Source organism: Mytilus trossulus, chromosome 1 (assembly GCF_036588685.1).
Source record: "Mytilus trossulus isolate FHL-02 chromosome 1, PNRI_Mtr1.1.1.hap1, whole genome shotgun sequence".
In the NCBI taxonomy this organism is placed as follows: Eukaryota; Metazoa; Mollusca; class Bivalvia; order Mytilida; family Mytilidae; genus Mytilus; species Mytilus trossulus.
In genome coordinates this window covers 71,775,449-71,801,398 of record NC_086373.1, presented here as the reverse complement: position 1 = coordinate 71,801,398, position 25,950 = coordinate 71,775,449, and the positions used below count along the sequence as shown (strand labels likewise).

Sequence of the window (25,950 nt, the reverse complement as noted above, 5' to 3'; positions counted from 1 at the left end):
CAAGTCTTTGGATAGTACTTAGCTCATTTCAACACAATCTTTGCCCGTAAGATGATAATTAAATATGAAATGTAAAACATACTTAACTTGGCTTTACCGCCACTCTATCGTTACTGTTTCTATAATTTCTAACTAGTAAAAGAAAATCGACCATCCGATGAAATTGTCATTAGTGTTGTCAGATACCATGAACATCAGTCCAAATATTTAACAATCATCATGAGAAATAAGTGATAATCAATAATTAATAATGTCAAACCGTTTTATAGTAATTTTTTTTTTAAAATCTGTACAATATCATCCCAGTAGTAGGTGTATTGTATACTAGTATTTAAAACCATAAATAAAGAAGAAAAGGTAAGAATAATGGGTTTAAAGGGGTACTAGCTGTCAAATTTATGTTAAACGATTTAACTCAAGTTCTGATATTTGATTTATAACAATGTAAAATATTAATTCAAACTATAATGTAATAACAGTGAAAAAATTACAATTTACAGAGGATTATGTCGACAATATACAGCTTCATTTCGTGTGTATTTTAGTTTAGACACCATCTCAAAACTATCGAGTCGGCCTCGGAATACCTCCGATGGTCATATAAGGTAGCCTTTTCATCTAAATTTTGGTTTTTAATGTAAAATTAGAAAAGAAGGTGTAAAAGTCCTTGCGAGACCCCGAAATTGAAAGTATTATCCTTTTCCTTTATTAAAGTATTGTCAATCAATTAAAAATCATCAAACAAATAATCTTGATTTGGAACTGGCTGTTATCAAAGGGAAGCAATTCATCTCAATCTCAATGTGTTTAAATCTCAGGAGAGTTAAATCTTGTTACACGAAGGGGTAGCTTGTCAACTATAGTCTATTTCTAAAACATATTTTGGATATTTATTTTGCTTAACCAAATTGTTTAATAATTAATTCATCACTTTGTGCTCGATAAAAACCCTGAGTATGTATTTGTTATGCAATCTTTAGTGTTTTGTGAAAAGATAGTTTGTATTCTGTGCGTGGATGCCATATAGTTGATAATTACAAATACGCATGGGAGTTAAAAAATGAAATGTGTGAAAAAAATGTCCATTCACATTAAAGCAAAAAAACAACCTCACTCGTAATTTTTACATATATACGTCAGACGCGTTTCGTCTACAAAAAGACTCATCAGTGACGCTCGATTCCAAAAAAGTTAAAAAAGCGAAATAAAGTACAAAGTTGAAGAGCATTGAGGACCAAAGTTCTTAAAAGTTTTGCCAAACCAAGCTAAGGTAATCTATGCCTGAGGTAGAAAAGGATCCATTATGTAGGGGATACAGATCACAGATTGGTCTAATTTGACAACTGATAAATAAAAATACGATGGATGCCGAATGTAATAGCGCTATCTAAATAAAATAAATGAAAACAATATATGTTTTTTTTCAATCAGTACAATTTCTATTATGAAGACAAAAAGTCGAGAAATTTAGCATTTAATGACTCCAATAAGAACGTAGCCGGCAGAGCGCTGCTTCCCATGGTCGGACTCCATGGTCGGACTGAACGTCAGGCCACAAACATCTCAATCATTGCATGTTGTCAAAAACTACATACAGTTTTACTGCTTTCGATCAACAACAAATGGAAGTTTTTAACGACCTTGACTGGCTATACAGCCCTTGCACGGTCGGCCCTTGCTTGCGGCTTTTTGGGCATTAAATAATTTATATTTTTACCATGTGGTAATTTAAATAATTTAGAATAATAAGAAAGTTTAATAAAAACAAAAAATTTAAAAAGCAAAAATTTGGATAAATCAATGAATAAAAAAAGTAAAAGTTTTAAGATTAAGTAAATAATAAAATAATAAAAAATAATAAAAGAATATAAAAATAAATATGATTAAATAATATAGAAATAATTTTGTATAAAAATAAAAATAAAATAAAACAAAATAAATAATAATTATTAAACACGGAGCCGATCAACAGGATATTTCCAAACAATTTATATAAAATGATTAAGTCTTTCAACAAGGGTTATAAATAATAAGCAACGATGCAAAAATTGAATTTTAGAAAATAGATAAGTCTCTTTAAAAAATGATTTCAAAACAGTAATATCTATTCAATTTAACAAATATGTACTGAATAGTGTTATGTACCAGAAACAAACAATGGTTTGGAACAAACTATATCACTACGAACGACAACTCGACCTAGAATGTTACTCACAATTAATGATAATGTAAACAAACATCAATTCACCAAAAATTATAATATGTAGCAATTTACACCAATCAGAATGCTGTAGTAAAGATCATCAGGAAATTAATCTAATTTGCCGTCCGGAGATGCCGATAAGTGATATCTTACAAAATCATGTTTTCAGTGGACGTGATGAACTGTCCTTGCCAAAATTATAAATAATTCAGGTATCTAACATTTCTAACATATATTGATACCACGATAATACATTGATAATTCTGCCTTGTTAAATATACCTTATTGTCAAAGAATACAGCAATAGTTATGTCGTCAACGGCCAAAGAAAAAATCGTGATGATCAAGCATGGAATTCCGGAAATTGACCGTCTCCAAAAATATTAAATTCTAAAATTGAGTTATCGTCCTTTTCGCGCCAGACGACTATTGAAAAGGCTATATAAGGTATAAATACCATAAATATAGATATAAATGAATTAAGCGAACTTATGAAAATGGATTATCTAGGTTTATTTCGTTTATCATATATAAGATTAAAAATGATTTACCTCTGTTCCACTTTCAATGTTGACATTCTTTTTCTCTAATCGACTGATCACGCACGATTCATCCGTTATCCATCTATAGCTAAGAGGTTAAATTGAAGTTCACATGACTATGGATTCAATTTTATGATTATTTGAGTATTTTGGTGAAATTGAAACATTTGCTGCTAAAAGCGAACAAGAATTTCATTATTTTACTTTCATTAATGTTAAACAAAAAAAACCATTTTCAGATTTTTTATATATCTTGTAGCTAGTACCCCTTCAAGTATTTGATTTATAATTTCAATAGCGTTCAAGTGAACCCTTTAACAGTCCTAGTTCGTCATAATAAAATGCGTTCATAATATCAATAATATTAATTCAGGATAAAGACATTACGAAAAATGAAACAGCTATCATTCGGCTGATATTGGAAAACTATTGAGTTATCACAGATAATAGCATGCATTTTGAAAAAATGCCACTACAACCACAGACATATTCAATTGACATCACAGATTACATAAATCATGTCAATATAGTAGCGATATAGAGACATAGCTAGATAAACAGTTTCAACACAGACTAATGCCGTTTTCACACCAAACGCCATTTACAGTAAACATGTTTACTTATTCTCAAAGGTTACCTATTCAACACATATACATTTTCATGGATCTACAATCAGTCGATACCTGCAACTTTACATTGCACACGGTCATGTTCTTCTCTGGCTGTTTATGACGTCTTTACACTAAATCCATTGTATGTTGGATGTGTACGGATTGAGTGTTTAGTCTTAGAGGCATGATTTTTTTATTAGTTGTTAGTGGCTTTGAACTAGCTGTCAGATAACTGCGAGTACTCTCAGATATGTTCATTGTGTCTTTTTTGTGTCGGGATGTATAAGTTCCCTGCCACGTCCACTTGTATTTTTTGTCTATCTGATGAGTTAAGCCCTTTTCAACTGATTTTTATAGTTCGTTCTTATGTTGTACTGTTATACCACTGTCCCATGTTAGGTGGGGGGTTGGGATCCCGCTAACATGTTTTTACACAAATCAGGCCGTTAGTTTTCTCGTTTGAATTGTTTTACATTGTCTTATCTGGGCCTTTTATAGCTGACTATGCGGTATGGGCTTTGTTCATTGTTGAAGGCCGTACGGTGACCTATAGTTGTTAATGTTTGTGTCATTTTGGTCTTTTGTGGATAGTTGTCTCATTAGCAATCATACCACATCTTCTTTTTTTATATTTGCAATAAGTTGAATGTAATGTACAACGGTTTCACAATAGATTTTTTCACATCCATACAGCTTGTTTAATTTTAACCAATGAATGTCATAAACTAAGTCTTCTGTGCACAATTTTATCTTTTGAATTTAGGCAAACATCATTCAATCGTCAATTTGTTTTTCTCTCTGTTTGTTATGATGTGCAAATATGGTAGTTACTCTATTTGTGTATTTTGAAGTCGTAGTTTACCGATTGGCACCTTAAAGCAAACAATCATCACATAAACATTGATTTTGAGCACGTGTATAACATGTACAATCAAATAATAGGTTATTTCGAAGACAGCTAAACGCGTCTTGCGAACACCGGACTTTTATGAGGAGGGTCACACTAAGGTCACTTTGCATACGGATAATATGTCGGCAATGTTTTTAAAAAAAAATGAAACTTTTTCTAAACATGCTAAATGTAGACAAATTAAAGAACTTTCGACACAAATCCACATGACAAAATCATATTGCGACAAACCAGTGCAATTGCATAAAATTATTTTTCTCAGTTGAAACATGTCCTGATTCTGTGCTTGTGGGTCCTGGCATTGTGCTGGTGAGTCCTGATACGGAGCGGATGATTTTGTGTGAAGCAGTTCGTTATATTTGAAACAAACGTTGAAGAATCAATTGAAATATGCAGCAAATTTTGTCCAAACGGATTTGTGACTTCAGTGTTTACTTGTGTGCATTCATTTGGCTATTTAATAAGCGTTTCCGAATTATCGTAACTTACATGTATCTGAAATAAAAGTGCAATATATTTCGTTCAATATCTGATGAAAATATATCTAATTAATATAGTTTTATTTAAGATACTTAATGCCCTAAAAATGAAGATGCTCTACAACATATGAACAACTCTTAGCACATAAAATATTAGCATATTAAAGAGACAAACTATTGAAAAACGAGTACTCGCCACTACTGAAAGCTAGTTCAAGTTTGAACTTCAACTTCTAGATATATCATATCCCTTAAATTGAAATCAGTACACATGAAACAAATTTTGAAAAATGTCACTTCACATTTCAATTTTGGTTTAACAAAACTGTGAGGTGAATCTTGTGCTCACAACAGTTATTGTCGTAAATATGTATACATCAGACATTATAAAGACATGCAGAAGATACTTATTGGTTTTTTTTACAGTTCAATTTATAGATCAGAGAAGGATGAAGATTACAAAGAGGTTTACACAGGATAAGCAGCAATTGATGGTATGTTTGGCGACAACCTTTAGATCTTCTTCGCTGTAAAATCTGAAAGTTTTCTTGTTGCCGTAAATGGGAAAATCCTCATCCAAATCTCCATAATTTTGTTGGAATATATAAAGGTTTAAAATCAAATGTTAATGAACTTTGATCCAATTTTAGAACCCACCCTGACGAGCCATGAGAACTAGGCGTATGATGTTGAACCTACTGCTCCTTTTTTACCCAATTCATTCTGTAGTATTATCCTAAGTAGGGTGTTACCAATGTTACCAATGTATTGAACATTTTTAATTTAAAAAAAATATAATACTAGAAGTTCATTTTATGTGTCGATTTGTTTAGAAAAAATAAAACTATTGTAATAGAAAAATGTAGTTTATTTTATTTCATATGGTTTATTAGTTAATGTATGCGGGTTCTACTTTGTAAACCAATTTATATAACATTATTGTTTAAATGTTCTATACATTTTTCAAGCGTTGGATACTTCAAATATGTCAAATAAGCACTTTTATAAACTATTGAAATTGTCTGGACAATGAGACTGCAGCAGTTACCAAATTATATATATGTCTAGTAAAGTTATAAAGAGCATCTTAAAAGTTCGGACAACGGTCAAGCGACGTCAGCAACTTTATTTGTGTATTATACATTTTGTCGATAACTCATAAACCATACATTCTTTTGTTTGTTACAGTCAGTTAAGGGTTACTAGGACATTCAGAACTTAGTATATAAACTGATCAGGTCGCTATGAAATTAATAGCGTGTTTCTTGATATTCTAGGTGTCAGTCGATCCCGGCCTGTCTCTACATCGGCAATTACGCCCGGCCTGCCTCTATATCGACAGCAATGTCATGTACCATCTTTGGCATTGTCACAGCTAGTTTTCCCAACATCATGTAAAGATCCCAAACATGAGCTCTCACACATGTAGTTCGTGTGTCGAGAGGCTAAGGGAAAAGAACAGTTAGCAAACCAAAATACTATACACGATATTCAATCTACTTTATTGTTATAATAAAACTGCCGAAATTGCGAATAGTATTTTTAATGTAATTATCTGTCGATTTCTAGATATATGCATAGTATTTATTTCAGATGACACAGATGTCACACCCTGTTAACCCTGATTCCCTTCATATATTCATATACGTATATAAATAAACAAACTAATGGCTGCAACCAGTATTTTTTCATTTAAAGTGATTCACTACAACAAGTATGTTAATTTTGTATTTGAATGGAAACTGTGTGGGTCAATTTTTTTAATTGCTGATAAACGTTTCTGGACCAAGTTTCGGTATCCGATCTGTATTTGTTTCTGAAAAGAACAAGGTAAATAGCCTATTGAATTCTTTAACTCGGTAAGTTTCGCTCTGACTGCTTGCACTTCTGCGATTTATACGAAAAAACGATGTATGATTTAAGATTTTTTCATCTTACATACTTGTTTATACTCAGCTGGTAGTATGAAGCTATTGTATATTTTTTAAGTTAAAGGCACAAAACAGTCGATTTCGGAGGGTGCAAATACTTCTTGATATTTAAGATGCATAAGCATCAATTTAACAAAAAAAAAGAAAAAAAAGACAAATACAAAAAGATAAAATGATGATCTTAAAAAGCTTTAATTTGCATATATATCCCCGTCAACAGTATTTTTTAGAAAAAATGGGGGTCTAAAAATTGGCAATTATCTAATCGTACAGAGACAATCGAGTTCACATTTTACGTTCAAGGCGTGTATGAGTAGACTGTTTGTCCTGATTTATCTGGCTTTATATTCGATTTTTTAAACTCAATCATATAATAATACTGAGAATTCACAGTATCAAAAAATGAAGTGAAATACCGTTGTAGCGAGTACTGCAAAAAGTGTGTGTTTATAACACAAAAAATTAAAGGTTCATGCTCTAAAAAATATTTAACGTACAAGTGTATTTTTTAGTCTGGACTTTTTTATTCTTCACTAATTTTTTACTCATTTAGAATTAAAATTTAGGCATATTTTTATTTTTATACATGAAATATATTTATGATATATAAAAGTAGATCCTATCGTCCATTTACTTCCCCTAAATTCTTTATAAAAAATACTTGACAATAAACTTTGATCTTTAAAATGCATAACTTAAGGAAAATTTTATTTGTTGGGTATCTAGTCTGTCCTTCCATGAAATATTTAAAACCAATTGTAAGTGTTTTATTAGATTTCTGGAAATTACCCTTGACAATCGATCAGACAATAATTATACATGTGTATGTTGACAAGAGGCCTAAAGGTACACCAAAGAAAATAGATGATAGATACATGTTTTCTTAGTACAACTTTTAACCTAACGGGAGCCCCCTTTCTTGTGAAATGTTTTTATGGTAAAATTATCAATTGCAGTAATAAGTTCGTTCTAGATCATCTGAAACAATTTTAGAAAATTTATATTATTCCAAGCTTGAAGAGGCACTAGTTTTATACATTTAAAAGAATTTTACGTACATTCATTGATCTAAAAGTCTGTTAAAAATGTTTTATTTTAGATGATACTGCTATTGGTTGCTATGGACTTTATTTTGTTGACATGCAACACGTTTTCTTTAAATATCGATATTTGAATCATATTGCAACAGTTCTAGTCGAGTGTTAAACATTTATGTTAGTTTTCCTGGTATTGTTTTACACTAAAAAAATCAAAATTTGGTGACTATATATATTGAACGCATTTATCCCATTGAACTAGAGATAAAGGATACAACAGATACAGTTAAGTCAGTCTCAGATATTGACTTAAGACTTAACTAATTTCAAGCTTTAAATAAGGGAATTCGAAATGAAATCTAAATTTAATGAATTTTTTATGTATTTGATGTTCAAATATGGCGATACTTTGGGTCATTTGTGGTTCGATCATCTCTTTTACGTTTGTATTACGATTTGCATTTACACATATTTTGGCTTCGAGCATTATTTAGATATGTTATACTTTTATGACTGCCACTGAGTATATATCTAATTGGGTGAATTGGTGGAAATGTGTTATTTCCGGAGGGTAGCACTAGCCGAATATGAATTTTATACTGGCATGCAAATATTGAATCTAATGTCTTAGAAATTACCAATTAAAAGATTGGAAAGCATTTTATATTAATATATATCTTTGTCAAGCAAATCTCTGATTTCTTATTTTTTATGTCCTTTTTTATGTGATCAGCTTTTTAAACATGTTGAAATGTATTGGATGTAAAAATATCAAACATGTTGGTCAAAAGTTGTGCCGTATTTGCTATTTCTAACAAAGGTCCGTTTCCTACCAATAAAATGAAATAACTCTTCCAGATTGTAAAGATATAAAAATAAAAGCTATAAAAAGTTTTAAAAAAATAAGACAAAACAAACAAAAAAATCTTGAGTTTACTTGGTTTTATTGTTAGTTTTCATGTAAGCTCTGACTTTTAATTTCTGCACTCCCAGATCACACATATCTCTTTATATATTAACTAACATTTTGTATTTCGAAATAAAAAAAAGGAAAAGTACATTATAATAAGACCTATAATGGTTTACTTTTATAAATTGTTATTTGGTTGAAGAGTTGTCTCATTGGCACATTTTCCTATATCTATTAGCCGTACAAAAATGATGTATGTCTTGCGACATAACATAATTTTCTGAAACATCTGTTAAAAAAAACAAATAAAAAACATGTTCAACCTCGCCGCATTTTTGCGCCTGTCCCAAGTCAGGAGCCTCTGGCCTTTGTTAGTCTTGTATTATTTTAATTTTAGTTTCTTGTGTACAACTTGGAAATAAGTATGACGTTCATTATCACTGAACTAGTATATATTTGTTTAGGGGCCAACTAATAGACGCCTCCGGGTGCGGGAATTTCTCGCTACATTGAAAACCTGTTGGTGTTTTTTTATTTGGTCGGGTTGTTGTCTCTTTGACACATTCCCCATTTCCATTCTCAATGTTATTGCCATATCAATGGCAATGCATATCCACATATAACTTCTAATTACTTTGCTGGTGATAACCTCCGAAGAGTCATTGACCCAGTGGTTACAAATTGTCATAATAGATATCATAATACATTTTTTACGCCAGATACTCGAATCGAAGTAGAAAATGTCAATCAAAGAACGAAGTTGAAGAACATTGAGGACCAAACATTACTCAAAATTTTACCAAATTTTATTTAGTGTAATTTAAATGTTTACTTATTTGTATTGAATTGAAAATGTCTCTTTTAACCCTTAACTCATATTTGCAAAAAAAGGGGTGGAGTGGGGTGTCATATTTAATTTCAAGGACATTTTCCAAAATCACTTATGAAAAAATAAGTCAGAAAGGAAATAAATACTTTTTCATTTGGAAATAAAATTAATTCTATAATGATTTAAAGAACGTCTTTGTTTCTTTGTATAATAATTGAAAATTAATTGTTAAATATTTTTTTTGTTTTAATTTAAATGTCACCTCCTTCCTCCAAAAAATAGCTGAACGGTCGGTTCCTCACAAAAAACTGCCCTTTTAATTTGAAGTTTTTTAGGGTTATATGTATGTCATATGCATGATAGAGTCGAACTATTTAGCAACTCAAGGTTGTATATAGCATTTTAAAACTTTTATGTTTTCCTAAATTGTCAGTTTGATGTACCCACACACACTGTTAAACATATTCTGCACTTGGTACTGTTGTCTTTTTAAACTTGCAAAATTTGATGATCACATTCTTTAATATTTAATTTGATGCCTTGAAAAGTAATTAAACCTTAAAGTCCAATTGCTTTTTAAGAATAAAATTGAAAACGGAAATGGGGAATGTGCCATTGAGACAACAACCCGATCATAGAGCAGACAACAGCAGAAGGTCACCAACAGGTCTTCAATGCAACGAGAAATTCCTGCACCCGGATGCGTCCTTCAGTTGGCCCCTAAACAAATATATACTAATTCAGTGATAATGAACGCCATACTAAACTCCAATTTGTACACAAGAAACTAAAAGTTAAAATAATACAAGAGTAACAAAGGCCAGAGGCTCCTGACTTGGGACAGGCGCAAAAAAGCGGCGGGGTTACACATGTTTGTTAGATCTCCCCCCTCCCCCTATACCTCTAGCTAATGCAGAAAACTAAACGCATAACAATACGCATATTAGAATTCAGGTCAAGAAAATTCTGAGTCGGATGTCAGAAGATGTAACCAAAGAAAATAAACAAAATGACAATAACACATAAATAACATCGGACTAGTACCAGTTAACTGACATGCCAGCTCAAGACTTAAATTAAACTGATTGGTTTTATTTGTCCCAGTAGTTTTAGAAGAGAAGATTTTTCTAAAAGATTACTAAGATTTACGAAAAATTGTTAAAAATTGACTATAAAGGGCTATAACTTCTTAGAGGGTCAATTGACTATTTTGGTCATCTTGATTTATTTGTAGGTCTTACTTTGCTAAACGTTTTGCTGTTTACAGTTTATCTTTATCCATAATAATATTCAAGATAATAACCAAAAACAGCAAAATTTCCTTAAAATTACCAATTCAGGGGCAGCAACCTATCAACAGATTGCCTGATTCATCTAAAATATTAGGGCAGATAGATCTTGACCTGAGAAACAATTTACCCCATGTCAGATTTGCTCTAAATGCTTTGGTTTTTGAGTTATAAGTAAACAACTGCATTTTACCCCTATGTTCTATTTTTAGCATTGGCGGCCATCTTGGTTGGTATGCCGGGCTACCGGATACAATTTTTAAACTAGATACTCAAATGATGATTGTCGCTAAGTTTGATTAAATTAAACTGGCCCAGTAGTTTCAGTGTAGAAGATTTTTGTAAAAGTTTACGGACGACGGACGCCGGACGCCGGACGAGGGACGCCGGACGCCGGACGAGGGACGCCGGACGCCGGACGAGGGACGCCGGACGACGGACGCCGGACGAGGGACGACGGACGACGGACGCCAAGTGATGAGAAAAGCTCACTTGGCCCTGTGGGCCAGGTGAGCTAAAAAAAAGGTCTTAGAAATGTGCAATGAAGGATAATACTTCCAACTAAACAAAAACATAATAATATCAACATTAGACATTTCATTTTGTGGATATTACTCTTCAAAATTAAAAAAATGACGTTTTACCATTTTTTTATATGATTAGTTTATGTTATGGACATACTCAATTATGCTTTGCTATCTATCATATGAATACTTAAACAAATATTAATGTTATATGATTTTATTTCACATGATTGATTTACCGCATATTACAATTGTTAAATGAATATGCGATATAAAAACAATTTGGGACCAATGAGAGAAAAGGAAACGAACGTTTTGACACATCTGGACTTAGCAAGAAAAAGCAAAGAAGGAAAAATAAAGAAATGATAAGTAAGGTAAACGTTTATGAGATAACAAGATTGATATTAAACTCGAGAATAAACACATCTTGACAAAGATATTCAAATTTTAAAACACATCAAATAAATGGACTACAACTGTCATATTCCTGACTTGGTACAGGCATTTTCAAATGTAGAAAATTGGGGATTGAAGTTGGATTTAGAGCGTTCAACCTTTCAGTTGTATGACAGTCGCATCAACATCTATTTATTATATTTACAACGATGCGTGAACATATAGACATAATAGGGAATATAGTCACGATATGGGTACAACAGTCATCACTGTGTCACAATCTCAAAACCGAAAGTCATTTAGCGATTAAGACAACAAAATATCCGAGTTACAAACTATAAACGCGGGAATCAAATTCAGGGATTCAATGTAGCATTAAATGTTCATTTTAAAACGAGTCAGATTTTATTATTATCTTTTACCTAAAGCTACGATTTATACCAACCATAAACCTATTTTTTGTTTAAATTAGTTGTACACATTGATAAAAACGTAATATTGAAATCTATAATACTAAAATTACGAGGTCCAATTTGTCAGCCGTCATCACGTAAAAACGACGAATCAAGGAATTGAACTTTATATATAACTAATATAGTACAAAGGTGTAGATTGAAAATTACACCACTCCAGGCCCTTTTGTTTTCCACGTAATTAATATTGCCAATAATTAAGAAGTTCCGGGTCAAGTCCGATACCGATACCGATACCAATAGAATATTCACCTGTTACCGATTACCTTATCTGTACGTTCCGCATCTGACAGGCGCACCACCACACGGTGTATTCGGGATTAATATGCTATATAGTATTACAGGGGTCATAATCACAGGGTTTACCTATTGTAGTATTTTGATCAGTTAGACTTTCTAAGATAACAATACGAATACTAAAAATCTGGACTAAAAATAAGGCGTATAGGTACAGTTTTCAATTTGTTAACGGACATGACGTAAAACAGCGAATCAAAGAATTAAACTTTATTTATAACTAATATAGGACAATGCTGTTGATTAAAAAATACTCCATTCCAGGACCTTTTGTTTTCCAAATAAATAATATTACCAATAATTGATAAGTTCCAGTTCGACGGGTTCAAATAGAAAGATTTGAAAGCAGAGAAAACTGTGTATCTTATAATCGGCATGACTCTATCAAATGACAATACTATAGTTATATACTTTAATTTAGTCACGGACCCGCGATATCACGGGTGTGTTCTAGTAGTGATTTAAGCATTAAAGATGCGATGAATACACGATGACTGTTGAAAAAGAAACCATGAGCATGGATGGCCATGACGAACGTTTATATTTTATGAATAAACGCCGATTCGTGGCATCTCTTACTTCAACAAGTTTGTTAATGATTTGCTATAAAAGTGAGTTTAAATAACCATGCTATCGTGTCCAACAATGCATAAGTAAACATCATTTCACAATTGATTTGTTAGAAAAATGCAAATAGTACATATCACGTTTTCGTTAAATTATCAGGCACCGGAATATTATCTTTAATTTACAAAATTCAAACTTATTTATAAGGACATGTGATTCACCGTGTAGAACGCCACATGCGGTGTGTCGGCTATCTTTGACACGGGGTGGCAATTTCGAAGCGAAGAAAAACTGTCAAAGTAAGTTCAAGTATCAAAATTTCTTTATTTAGAATTCTTAGTACCATATAATGGACTGCACGGAAGGACCTGCATCACGATCTATTTCCTGCAAATAAAACCAGTCGTTTTCAGTGCTCTGTTTTCTCAAACACCTCTCCCTAGTTTTCCGTGTTGCAGATTTTGAGGCTTCATATTCAAATTTCTGGATAAAAAACTACTTTAGACGACTTCCCTCTGCATCATTTATATAGAATTGAATTCATATTATGAAATTTAACAAAATACCAGCTTCATCCTAAAAATTAATTGGTTTTAAAAGTAGTTTTCCATCAAAATATAAAGTGTCGCTTGGGTGTCAGATTTTGCATCTCAAGGGGTAGAGGCTTCCAATAAAAAAAACAAATATATTTGCATATGAATCATGTAAATCTGTCTTTTGTCTGATTCTTTTTAATTCAAACACATCTGCTATATCATGATAACAAATAAAAAACTGAAAGAGCTTCATTTTGCCTGTTTTTAGTCATATGAGACATGTGCTTTTGATTTCATAAATAGTTAAACGTGAATCAAAATATTTTGATTTGAAGCTAGAAAATGATTTCTTTTCCTTTTCAGTCACTATCATGGTCAGATAAAAAGTCACTGATTTGGCTCAATGCACCGACACATGGAGGAAAACTATAGAGCAGACCTCCATATAAGATTTTACCGAAGCCACCAACAGTCAAACTCTATCATTGGCATCAAAGGTCTTCATCAGGTTCCTCTGAAAAAGCATCTGCTGCAAAAACAAATCCCTCCGAAACGAAATCGATTACTCTCCCAAATGCAAAACTCACCGGCATGTTTATCATCAAATAACAGTACTACTTGAAGGAGACATGAAGCCGATGACACTCTATTCTCATTAATTTTAAAAAGCGATTCAAAATCTTAAAAAACTTTATATATATGGCTGTTGATTTTCTATCTTTTATCAGAACGATAAAAGCAAATAAATATCCTTTCGACAATATTTCTCTTCGACTTTCTTTGTGACGGTCAGAATTATGTCAAAAAGATAACATCGGAATTATGGTATCGGGAAACAACTACTTAAGAGGTTTTGGAAAACTCGCTACAGACTTTTTCACGGTAAATTTTTATAGTTTATGGGTGGACAAAAAAATATTGGATACATTACCGAACACTTGTTTGAGCGCGGAACGGACGATCCCAAGATGCAGGAATATATTATGCAGTTTTAAATCAAAAGATACTATCAGACCTCATCGCAATAGATATTTATATCCCAAAGAATGACCTCATCGCCATGGACCTTGATATCCAATCAAGTGTGACCAGGCATTCTTTTTCCTGTATTGAAAATGCTCTAGTAACCAACAAAATTATTAGTTTATGTTATGTGCTGACGGTTTTTAAGATCAAAAAATTCAAGGGAAGAAAAACACTACTAGAAGACCAAATAAATACAAAGCAAACAATTATTGGATATAGACAAGTTTTTGGAACTTTTTCTTTGTCAAAGAGCACATGAGGCGCCTAAAGATTAAGGTCTACGATTGAAAGGCCGTTAAGAGCTCGCCATCCGCCAAACATTTGGTCTTTAAAAGTTTAAAGGAATGGCGGGTGACAATTGGCATCAATCGAAATTTGTGTTTGTGATCAGTGTTTCATTGTTTCAGCTAACGGAACTTTGTGGAAATTGCCTTTCTTGTATAAATATGCCTGTGACATATTTGGAACAAACTCCCATTATGTTAATGAAAGCACAGTAGACATCTTGCATCAAAGAAACCATTTCAGCCTCTTGGAACATGATGAAATGTTTCAATGTTAGAACCAAGACATCTTAAACAGAGGTCAGACGTTAGGATACTAAGTATCAAAGTTCATGGCGATGAAGTCTGATAGTATCTTATGACTTGGAACTGCAAAACGTATTTCTTCGTCTTGAGGGTTGACCATTCTGCGCTCAAATAAGCTTTCTGTAATATGTTCATTACTTTTTGGTCCACCTATCAAATTTGCCATTTGGATAAAAATTTGGAAATCAGCAGCCAAATTGATTTTTTTCAAGATTTTGAATCGCTATTTTGAAAGAATAGATGTGTCATCGTCTGCAGGTCTCCTCTGAGCTGTATTGTCATTTGATGAAAAAGATGACGATGAGTGTTTCATTGACGAGAGTAACCGAATTCGTTTTGGAGTGCTAGCTTTTTGCGGTGTGTACGTCCGCTTACGATAGGAGCCTGATAATGAACTTTGAAGGAGTTTGACTGTTGGTGACTTCGGCAAAATCTTATATGGAGGTCTGCTCTGTGATTTTCGACCATGTTTCAGTACATCAGTGACTTTTTTTCTGACCGTCATAGTAACTGAAAAGGAAAAGAAATCTTTTTCCACCTGTGAAAAAAATATTTTGAGTCATATTTTACTATTTATGAAATCAAAAGCACATGTTTTATATGACAAAAAAAACAGACAAAATGAAGTACTTTTAGTTTTTTATTTGTTATCAAAATATAGTAGTTGTTTTTGAATTAAAAAGGATCAGACACAAGACAGATTTACATGATTCATATGCAAATATATTCGTTTTTTATTGGAAGCATCTACCCCTTGAGATACAAAATCTGACACCCCAAGCGACACTTTATATTTTGATGAAAAACTAGTTTTAAACGCAATTAATTTTTAGTATGACGCTGGTATTTTGTTAAATTCCATAGTATGAATTCAATTCTATATAAATGATGCAGAGGGAAGTCGTCTAAAGTAGTTTTTTATCCAGAAACTTGCATACGAAGCCCCAAAACCTGCAACACGAAAAACTAGGGAGATGTGTTTGAGAAAACAGAGCACTGAAAACGACTGGTTTTGTTTGCAAGAAATATATTGTGTTTCGGTTCCTTCCGTGCAGTCCATTATATGGTACTACGAATTCTAAAAGAAATTTTGATACTTGAACTTACTTTGACAGTTTTTCTTCGCTTCGAAATTGCAACCCCGTGTCAAACATAGCCGACACCCCGCATGTGGCGTTCTACTCGGTGTGATTAGTATGTTTAGAAATTACTAGCAAGAGGCCTCATTCTAGCCGCATTACGATTTACTCGAATAGGAATTTGCGAATAAACGTTTGTACAGATTTTTATTTATTCAGATGAAATCATACTATATTTACAAAACAAAAATGGGAATGGACAAGCGTTTTCTTTCAAATATGTTAACTATTAATAGTAAAATTGAGAAAGTAAATGGTGAATATGTCAAAGCGACAACCACCCGACCATAGAGCAAACAACAGCCGAAGGCAACCAATGGGTCTTCAATGTAGCGAGAATTCCCGCACCCATAGGAGTCCTTCAGCTGGCCCCTAAAATGTGCATAATAGTACAGTGATAATGGACGTCATACTAATCTCCGAATTATACACAAGAAACTAAAATTTAAAAATCATACAAGACTAACAAAGGCCAGAGGCTCCTGACTTGGGACAGGCGCAAAATTGCGGCGGGGTTAAACATGTTTATGAGATCTCAACCCTCCCCCTATACCTCTAGCCTATGTAGAAAAGTAAAAGAATAACAATACGCACATTAAAATTCAGAAGTCCGAGTCCGATGTCAAAAGATGTAACAAAAGAAAATGAATAAAATGACAATAATACATAAATAACAACAGACTACTAGCAGTTAACTGACATGCCCGCTCCAGACCTCAATTAAACTGATTGAAAGATTATGTCTTCATCATATGAATATCAGGTACAATCCCTCCCGTTAGGGGTTTAGTATCATACTATCATAAAATATATGAGAAGAACATAACCCGTGTCATGCCAACAATTGTTTTTTTTAGAAATAAATGTGTTTAGTTCCGATGCAAAGACCCTATCAGTGAATCAATGTTAAAGCCAAAATATGCAATCTTTAATGACCTGACAACAGTATCGTAACTGTATCCCCTTTTAATAAGTCTATTTAAAGGTTTTGTTAGTTTTTGCGGAGAATACTGACATTTTTGTGCTTTATAAAGAATATTTCCATAACATTTTGGATGTGAAATACCTGAACGTATAAGATGTCTGCATGTTGAGTTATATTTACGAATTATTTCCTTATACCGGTGATAAAATTTAGTAAATGTTTTGACCAGTTTGTGATATCGAAAACCCTGGTGTAATAATTTTTCAGTAATACATAAATTTCTCTCGCTAAAATCTAATACGTATTCAGCGGTATACTACTGTTGCCTTTATTTACATACACGAGCGAATCGTACAAGTTGAGATATATAAACACCATAAGATGGTGACAAGGGAACGTCACCATCTAAAAATGGATAATTAACAATAGGAAATGAAAAATCATCTCTTTTATCATAAATTTTTGTATTAAGCTTCCCGTTTATGATATAGATATCAAGATCGAGGAAAGGGCAGTTGTCATTGTTATCATTAGCTTTATTGAAAGTAAGTTCTACAGGATAAATTTCTTTAGTATACATACTGAAGTCGTCATTATTGAGAGCCAATATATCATCCAAATATCTAAAAGTATTGTTAAATTTTTGTATCAAATGTTGTTTTGATGGGTCTTTGCTAATTTTAATCATAAATTGTAACGCATAACAATACAAAAACAGGTCCGCAATAAGTGGTGCACAGTTAGTCCCCATTGGAATTCCAATAACTTGACGACATACGGAATCTCCAAAGCGAACAAAAATGTTATCAAGTAAAAATTCAAGCGCATAAGTAGTATCAAAGCATGTCCAATTGACATAGTTCTTTTGTTTATTGCTACTAAAAAATGATCTAAAAGAGTTTGAACATATGTACTCGCATTCCGACTTTTAAAATGCCCAGTTAATTAGGGATGTGAATTTTTTCTTAATAAGAATATGAGGCAAAGTGGTATATGGGGTAGAAAAATCAAAACTTTGAACAGATTCAAAATCACCAATATATGCATGCAATTTATCAAGTACTTCCAACGAGTTTTTGACACTCCAAAAGTAATTAATTCCACTTTTTTCAAAGGCCTTATTTGAACAATTTATTATCAAGTTTTTTTATTGTACCAAGTGTACTAGTAAGTAAAACAGACAATTTAGTAGTTGAACAATGTCTAGAAGATGAAAATAAATCTATATTTGTAAGGTTTTTTGTGCAGCTTCGGAAGCCAGTACATAGTTGGGACTTTCATTGTGTTTTGTTCTGCTTGTAAAGAAGTAGCTAAAAGTTTATGTTTGTCAAGATGTCGTTTTCTGAAAATGAAGCTTTTGCAGAACCTCTATATAAAATTTACGTCAAACAATAATGATATTATTAGCAGCTTTATCAGCCGGGACAAACACAAATTCCTTGGCTAGTTCTGTTAGTTTATTTTTGATACGCGAAATAGGGTTTTTATAGTTTTTGTTAAGAGTAAAATGTTCTTTAAAATGTTGTATTCGAATATCAACTATCTTCATTACTGAATTAAAAAAAGAGTCTCAAGATTTTTTGTCAGCTTTTTCCCGTTTAACCCATTTCAAACAGTAGGCACGGAGTGAGTCGTTGATGATATTACGACACTCATTCCAGTTAATAGTTGACGGGGGACGATATTTAGGTCCTTTACTGAGGAATGATTTTAACTCTCGGTCGCGAACGATGTTAAGGTCTCCTGCTATAACATGGGAAATTGGGCCATAGGTGTATTCTGAATTACTGCAATTACATGACATAGGTGTCTTGTCAGTGATATTTACATCTTTACACAATTGGCCATAATTAAACACATATTTTCGGGTAGATTTCTTGTAAATATAACAAATGAGAGGGAGTTCAGTATTATCAAAATATGCAGGAATTTGGTCTTTAACAGAATGGTCGTTAAAAATACCGGCAATATTTACAAAATCAAAACCTTTATTGACATACTTTATTTTAATAAAATGTTTTTTATGATCTTCAGGGCGATCAATTTTTGGAAACAGTTTAGAATAACAATATGCCATTATAATTTGGACAATTTCATACTTAGGACTGTAATATGAAATTGTGTTGCAGTCCTCTAAAATTTTATTTAATTTATTTATAGGTAAAGAACAAAGCTTGCTTAACAGATAATGCCTGCCGTTATTTTTTTAAATAGAAATTAGGTCCGAAATATTTGTATGGTTGGTCCGAAATTTTCTTTGATTGCGATTTTTTCTGCGTCCATGAGAACGATTTTTACGAACAGTTTTAGAAACTATATCCAAAATGTTAACAGAATCGGTTCTTGATATATTGCCAATTCCCATGATATTATCATTAAGACCGGGTAGACTGTCTGTAATTTTTTAATCCAATTTAATTCATTTATTTTTCGTGATCGTACAAACTTAGAATGAGATTCACCATTATTTACTACTTCTAAAGGTTGAACTGTTAAATATTTAATAGGATGACTGTGCTTCTTAAGATGTTGATAAATGATACTTTTGAATTTATTGGGTCTTTTAAAACGATACAGGTGTTCTTGCGTGAGTTTAGATAAATATCACCCAATTTCACATACGTACTGAATACCGCATCCCGGTTTGTTTCATGTGAGTAAATAAATAATACTGAATGTTTTTCAAGTAATATCAGTTTCAAAATTTAGAGAAAATGTGCGACCATTAAATGTGGACCTTACTGTATTGTTGGTGGAAAGACGGGGACACGTAAGTCATTTTTTGGCATGACACTTATCGATAGAGGGGTAATCAAGATTTTTATTGTTAAAAACGTTAGCGATGGTAGTATATTAAGATAAGCGATTCTGAAGATTGAGACGTGTAGATACCCTTTGAACGAGTTTAGTATTTAATATTTTTCCATTTCTAAGCTTCATATTTGTTTTTTGGTATGTAGATTTATTACAAAGGAGCAAAGACTGGCGTCCAGAATATGAACCATCACACAGTAGATTAAATTTTGTAAAAATGATAAAACTGTTCGGCTATATGTTCAAAATATAGGGTATATCAAGGTAGCGACTGACGTCTGACTAAATAGATGAATGGGACTGAATATTAAGATACTACTTTTTGATAGATATTCCTAAAGTAATGAACATAGAGAAGTTCTCGCTCGGACACACACTCCATAATCTAGTATAATATAAGAGCATAAACATTAAGCACGGGGAGGCACTCTACTGTCTCCACACGGCTCAAAAGACAAACTCTGTAAAAAATAAAATTGGGAAAGTAAATGGTGAATATGTCAAAGCGACAACCACCCGACCATAGAGCAAACAACAGCCGAAGGCAACCAATGGGTCTTCAATGTAGCGAGAATTCCCGCACCCGTAGGAGTCCTTCAGCTGGCCCCTAAAATATGCATAATAGTACAGTGATAATGGACGTCATACTAAACTCCAAATTATACACAAGAAACTAAAATTTAAAAATCATACAAGACTAACAAAGGCCAGAGGCTCCTTGAACTAGCGGGTAAACATATAGAACACCACAGCTCCCTTAAGTGGATCCCTGCCATTACGTATTATTTGTTTGTATTATTCGAATAACATGTTGTCCTTACATAATATGGTTTGACATTACATATTGAAGTTTTAATATGACTCAATATGATATAGTCATTACTTATTGATGCTTCGATATAACACGATATGGGTCCATATTGAGTTAATATAATTTTGTCATTACTTGATATATATTGTAATTACTTGATTTGGTTTCATCATTATTTAGTGCTGTACTTTTATTATGCAATGTGGTTTTAACATTGTTTCATTAGCATGTGACTTAACGTAATGTGAATCAAATCGACCTGAAAAAAATATCATACATATACAGGTTACTAGTGAATGTTTTAAATGTAATTTATATGTTTTTATATATCAATTTTTATTCAAACGGAACTTTTTATACTGTTGCATTTGCTTAAATGTTATCTCATATTTACGTGTTCGCCTATACGACGCCTAGAAAGGAATCCAAAAGTAATGTTTTAAACTTTATATTCCAGACACTGTGTTTTGTTTTCTAATGTATTTGATATTGGCACATAATGCCATTTTAAGGTATTTATGAAAATACGAAAATTGATCTGATAAGACTTAAGCAATATATGTTAAAAGCTAAACGGAATTATTAGTATTTTGAAAATATATCAACAATCTTGTTTGGATTTACTGGTGTATTTTTGAAATGAGAAAAAAAAACATTTTCAGAGTGTGCAAAATATGGGATCTAGAATTAGGAAAAAAGTGTCAGACAATTACAAATAAAACAAATCATAAATTATGTGAAGCTGACATCGTCTTGCAAAAAAAAAAGAAAGGCGACGAAACGAAAATTGATTTCACAAAACATTTAGAAGAAAATGCATGCAGCACGAACCATTTTAAACTAAAGAAGATCTTATTTGCTCTAGAAATATTGTAAGCAGACCCATGGCCACTTCTTCACTTGAAACCCTTGCTTCAGTGTTGTTCGTGTAGAAATGAACCCTTTATAAATAAAATCGTTGTTCAAAATGTAAATACATAATCAAATTTAAAGATATGATCATAAATGCAAAACATGTTTTGTAGACGAAGCCATTGATACAGAAGCTGTTATATTTAGCTCTATGTGAGTATTATTCATGTCATTGAAACAAACAAGCTCAAGAGAAATGTAAAATAAATTTCATAGACTAATTTATCGATGTTTAACATGTTTTTAATGGCAATGATCACTATTTTCTTCATTATTTAAACAGAAATGTGTTTGTGATCATATATAAGTCTTAAGTCTGTGGAAGTATGATAGCTGTTGAAATATAGAAGGAATAACTAATACACCAATTCAAACAACGAAATCATAATTACGATTCAGAGTCAATTTCACCGCTTGTTTTTCATAATCAAACAGCACATACAAAGTAAAGGAACAATATAAACGAGGCACTCTAGAAGGATGATATAAATGTGTCATCCAGTCAAGAACTATTAGAGGAGTGAATGTAAAATATATTTGGTAAAAAAACTTCCTTGCCGTTTATCAATTAGGTACCGATATTTACATTGTAATGTTATAGTTGGTGGTTAGTGGTCATGAGTAGTACATTTTTTTTTCGATAAGTAGTTTCTTTGATTCGTTTTTTTTTTTAATTCTAATTCAAAAATTAGAACATTTTGTATGATTGCCAACAGACAACAGAACGTTGATGTTTACAACTGTAGGTTCACGTACAGACTTTAACAATGAGCATTATCTTTACCTAATATAAAACAGAATAGGTGGTATGCTTGCCAATGGGACAACTCTCATCAAAAGACACAGTGACACAGAAATTAACACATATATAAGTCACCGTATGGCCTTCAACAATAGGCTAAGCCCATGGTCAGTTATGAAAGCCTAAAAATGACAAGAACCCTTACCATGGAAAATAGTAGAACATTTCTTTGCATTTCAAATTGTTTGTATGCTACATCATATAATGCTATTCATATGTGAAATCCTTTGTTTATATTTCTATCGAAAATCACGGATTATAACTGCTGCAACGAATGAGATGATGCATTTTAATATTGAGTTCTTCTGGACAGTACATACATTGTTAAATTAAGTATATTGAATTCAAATTTGATCGTCTCCTATGTGCTTATGACATTTGTGTCTTTTTCTATTGACACTATAATCTATATTGTTTGATTTTGACTTTGATTCGATCGTTTAAATGAAAATAGTGTTTTTTTGTAAGAATTGTATGTTAGTATTGGTATTTGCCACAACGAAATATTGTCTAATTTTGTTATACATTTAAGGTATCCTGTTACTGTATCAAATTTACGTTCTTGTCAGACAGCTGTTTGATAGATCCACGGTAACAAACTTACCAGTACCTTTCTACAAGAGAGAAAATTTAGCAATACATGTTGATAGAGTAACTAAGAAAAAGAAAGGGTCGATATGTCCTATTTTACAAGGTGGACTCGGAAATAGATTGTTTCAATTTTCTACCTCGTTTGCTGCTGCAAGAACTAAACAAATGGAACTTATCGTACCTCCCGATGCTGAAATCCGAAAAGTGTTTGCAATTAATGTAACATCCGATAAACCAAAAAGATCATGTAAGGGGTTTCGAAAAGTTTTAGATAAAGCATCTCCAACATACAACAAAAGTCTACTTAGTTTTAGTTCTGAAGATAACGTTCAACTAGGATATGGACTTCAGTCGTGGAAATATTTTCACATGTATGATACGGAGCTACGTAGGCAATTAACATTTCAAAAGCATATTCAAATAAATGCAGAACAGACAATTGAGAAGATATTACAAAGACGAAAAATTAAGTATCGAAAGAGTATTACTTTGGTAGGTGTTCATATACGGAGAGGTGATAAGGTACAAAACAATGACGGATTTAAAATCGCTACACCTGAGTTTTTGAACCGATCTGTGAACTATTACGTTAAAATGTACGCTACTGTTTTATTTCTAGTTATATCAGATGGTATGGATTGGTCTAAAAAATATATGCCCACTCATGTTCCTGTAGAATTTATATCCTTAGGTAAACGTGAATTTGATATGGCAACTGTCGTTGCTTGTGACCATACGATCATGACAATAGGAACTTTTGGCTGGTGGATTGGTTATTTAACTGGTGGTAAAGTGGTTTACGTTAAAGATGTTGCTAAAAAGGGTTCACGATTTGAACGCATACTTAGTTTTCAAGACCATTTCTATCCACAATGGATAGGACTTTAAGCAATTAATTTTTTACAAATTTTGTTTAAATGTGTTATTTATTTTAAAAAATATATTAAACATAAAACATCTTTCACCTTGAACGTCTTATGAGTAATCTTGCGAAAAATCTACTGCAACAGTAAAAAAACGACATACACAAAACTAGTTATTTATTTTGCGAAAATCGTTAGTAACTACATAGTGAACTGTCAAATTGTCGATACCTTAAAATACAGGTATCCTTATCCATGTGAATTTGTTAATGCAAATTGAGAGATTGGCTAAATAAATGTCAAACTACCATTTTTAGTTTTCTTCACTGATTGTATGCATTAGTGCTACACCGATCAGATGTTTTTATAGTTATATCTGTGGTTTTTTTAAAAGATCTCAAAGCTCATGCAGTAGTTTTGTGATTTTGCTTTTATTAAACCAGTAAGATCGGAACCATTACATGAGAAAAAAAGAAAGTTATTGTTGACTTTACCAATATAGAAATTGATGCAATCAACATCCGCAATGTCCCACATCACAAAGAGATTACATTTAAAAATTCCAATTTAATTTTAAAATCAGTCTGTTCCTATTGTATCATATAATGACAACAAAACCATTGCACCAAACAAATTAAATTATAAACCGAGACATTGCAGGGCCTTAATTAAGAACAACATGAACAATATCTAAAACCCCTCTGACATGAAACTGTTTCCACTTGCCATATATTAACAACCCCTCTGTCCATGATATTACTGTGGATCTAAACATAACTAAACATATGAAAATCTCCATAAGGTGATTTATCATGCTCCTAAGTTTAGAGAACCTCAACACATTAATGCAATTGGTACTATAACTTCAACATATTTATGACTACGTCAGGGCATTGGCTGAAAGAAAAGATATGTAACTGAACTTTTTTGTCAGAATGGATCAAAACAATCTGCTGCCTGACAAAAGAAATGCATTCGTGAGTCGAAAAACTGTGTAAATGATCGACCAAAGTCCATTTTTAGTGACAAAGAGGCTAAGAAATGTCAATCATTTCTTCATGATAAGTATGTTGTTTTTCCGACGGACAAACCTTATCTTTGTATGTTGATCGATCTACTACGAGTGTCTTGTAAAAGAATCAGGAATAAATAAGCACTAAGTTGATCCTGGTATCTATGATGAGTTTATCTACCCACACACAAAAACATATCATTTGACAAAGGTGAGATTTTGTCGAATTTTAAATCCTTCGTGACTTCAACGAACATTACATTGAACAATAAATCGGAGAACTTACCTTGTTTTTAAACCTCGGTACACAAATTTAGAACAAACAACGGTACATTACCTGCTCATCTGCATGTTCTACTCAAGTATTGCCAATTAGACTGCTAAAAAAAAGAGTAATCACAAAAAATACTGAACTTAGAGGAAAATCAATTCGCAAAGTCTATAATCACATGGCAAAATCAAAAAACAAAACACATCAAAAACGAATGGACAAAAACTGTCATATTTCTGACTTGGTACAGGCATTTTCAAATGTAGAAAATGGTGGATTAAACCTGGTTTTATAGCACTAAACCTCTCACTTTGATGACAGTCTCATCAAATTCCATTATATTTACAATGATGCGTTAACTAAACAGACACAATAAATAAAATAGTCAAAATATGAGTACAGCAGTTATCATCGTGTAACAATTTAAAAAGGAACAATTTAACAGAACACAAAAACGTCTATCTACAAACACATTCATTGATTTGCGTGTCTGGCGTCAGAAAATTGTATACGTCACATATATTTGTCATTCAATGTAAATGGTGTCCTCAGTAAATGAGGATCTTCAGAAATACTGTGAAACCGTTTACTCTCATATGATTTGCGATCTTTGTTATTTTGAAACCATATTGGTGCCTTAAAAGATAACCATTCGGT

The 25,950-nt window shown here is 32.3% G+C and overlaps 1 protein-coding gene across 3 annotated transcripts; it reads left to right on the top strand.

Annotated features, from left to right (window-relative positions):
- The first annotated feature begins 230 nt into the window (after positions 1-230).
- On the top strand, positions 231-24,057 carry LOC134684122 (galactoside alpha-(1,2)-fucosyltransferase 1-like). 3 transcript variants are annotated; one of them, XM_063543408.1, is made up of 4 exons: positions 231-357; positions 5,172-5,239; positions 21,868-21,907; positions 23,089-24,057. In XM_063543408.1, exons 2-4 carry the CDS (start codon positions 5,195-5,197, stop codon positions 24,033-24,035), a joined length of 1,032 nt encoding a protein of 343 aa, XP_063399478.1. In that variant the 5' UTR covers positions 231-357; positions 5,172-5,194; the 3' UTR covers positions 24,036-24,057. The 3 variants fall into 3 exon arrangements, with proteins under 3 accessions (XP_063399478.1, XP_063399484.1, XP_063399492.1); XM_063543414.1 differs by lacking the exon at positions 231-357 and adding an exon at positions 2,004-2,415; XM_063543422.1 differs by lacking the exons at positions 231-357; positions 5,172-5,239 and adding an exon at positions 11,504-11,642.
- Positions 24,058-25,950: the final 1,893 nt, after the last annotated feature.

Bases quoted from the DNA above. Each gene is read 5' to 3' on its own strand.
- LOC134684122 (XM_063543408.1), top strand. From the start codon at position 5,195: ATGAAGATTACAAAGAGGTTTACACAGGATAAGCAGCAATTGATG. The intron at 5,240-21,867 runs GTATGTTTGGCG...CATGTTTTGTAG, and splicing joins AGGATAAGCAGCAATTGATG to ACGAAGCCATTGATACAGAA. The intron at 21,908-23,088 runs GTGAGTATTATT...TATACATTTAAG, and splicing joins GCTGTTATATTTAGCTCTAT to GTATCCTGTTACTGTATCAA.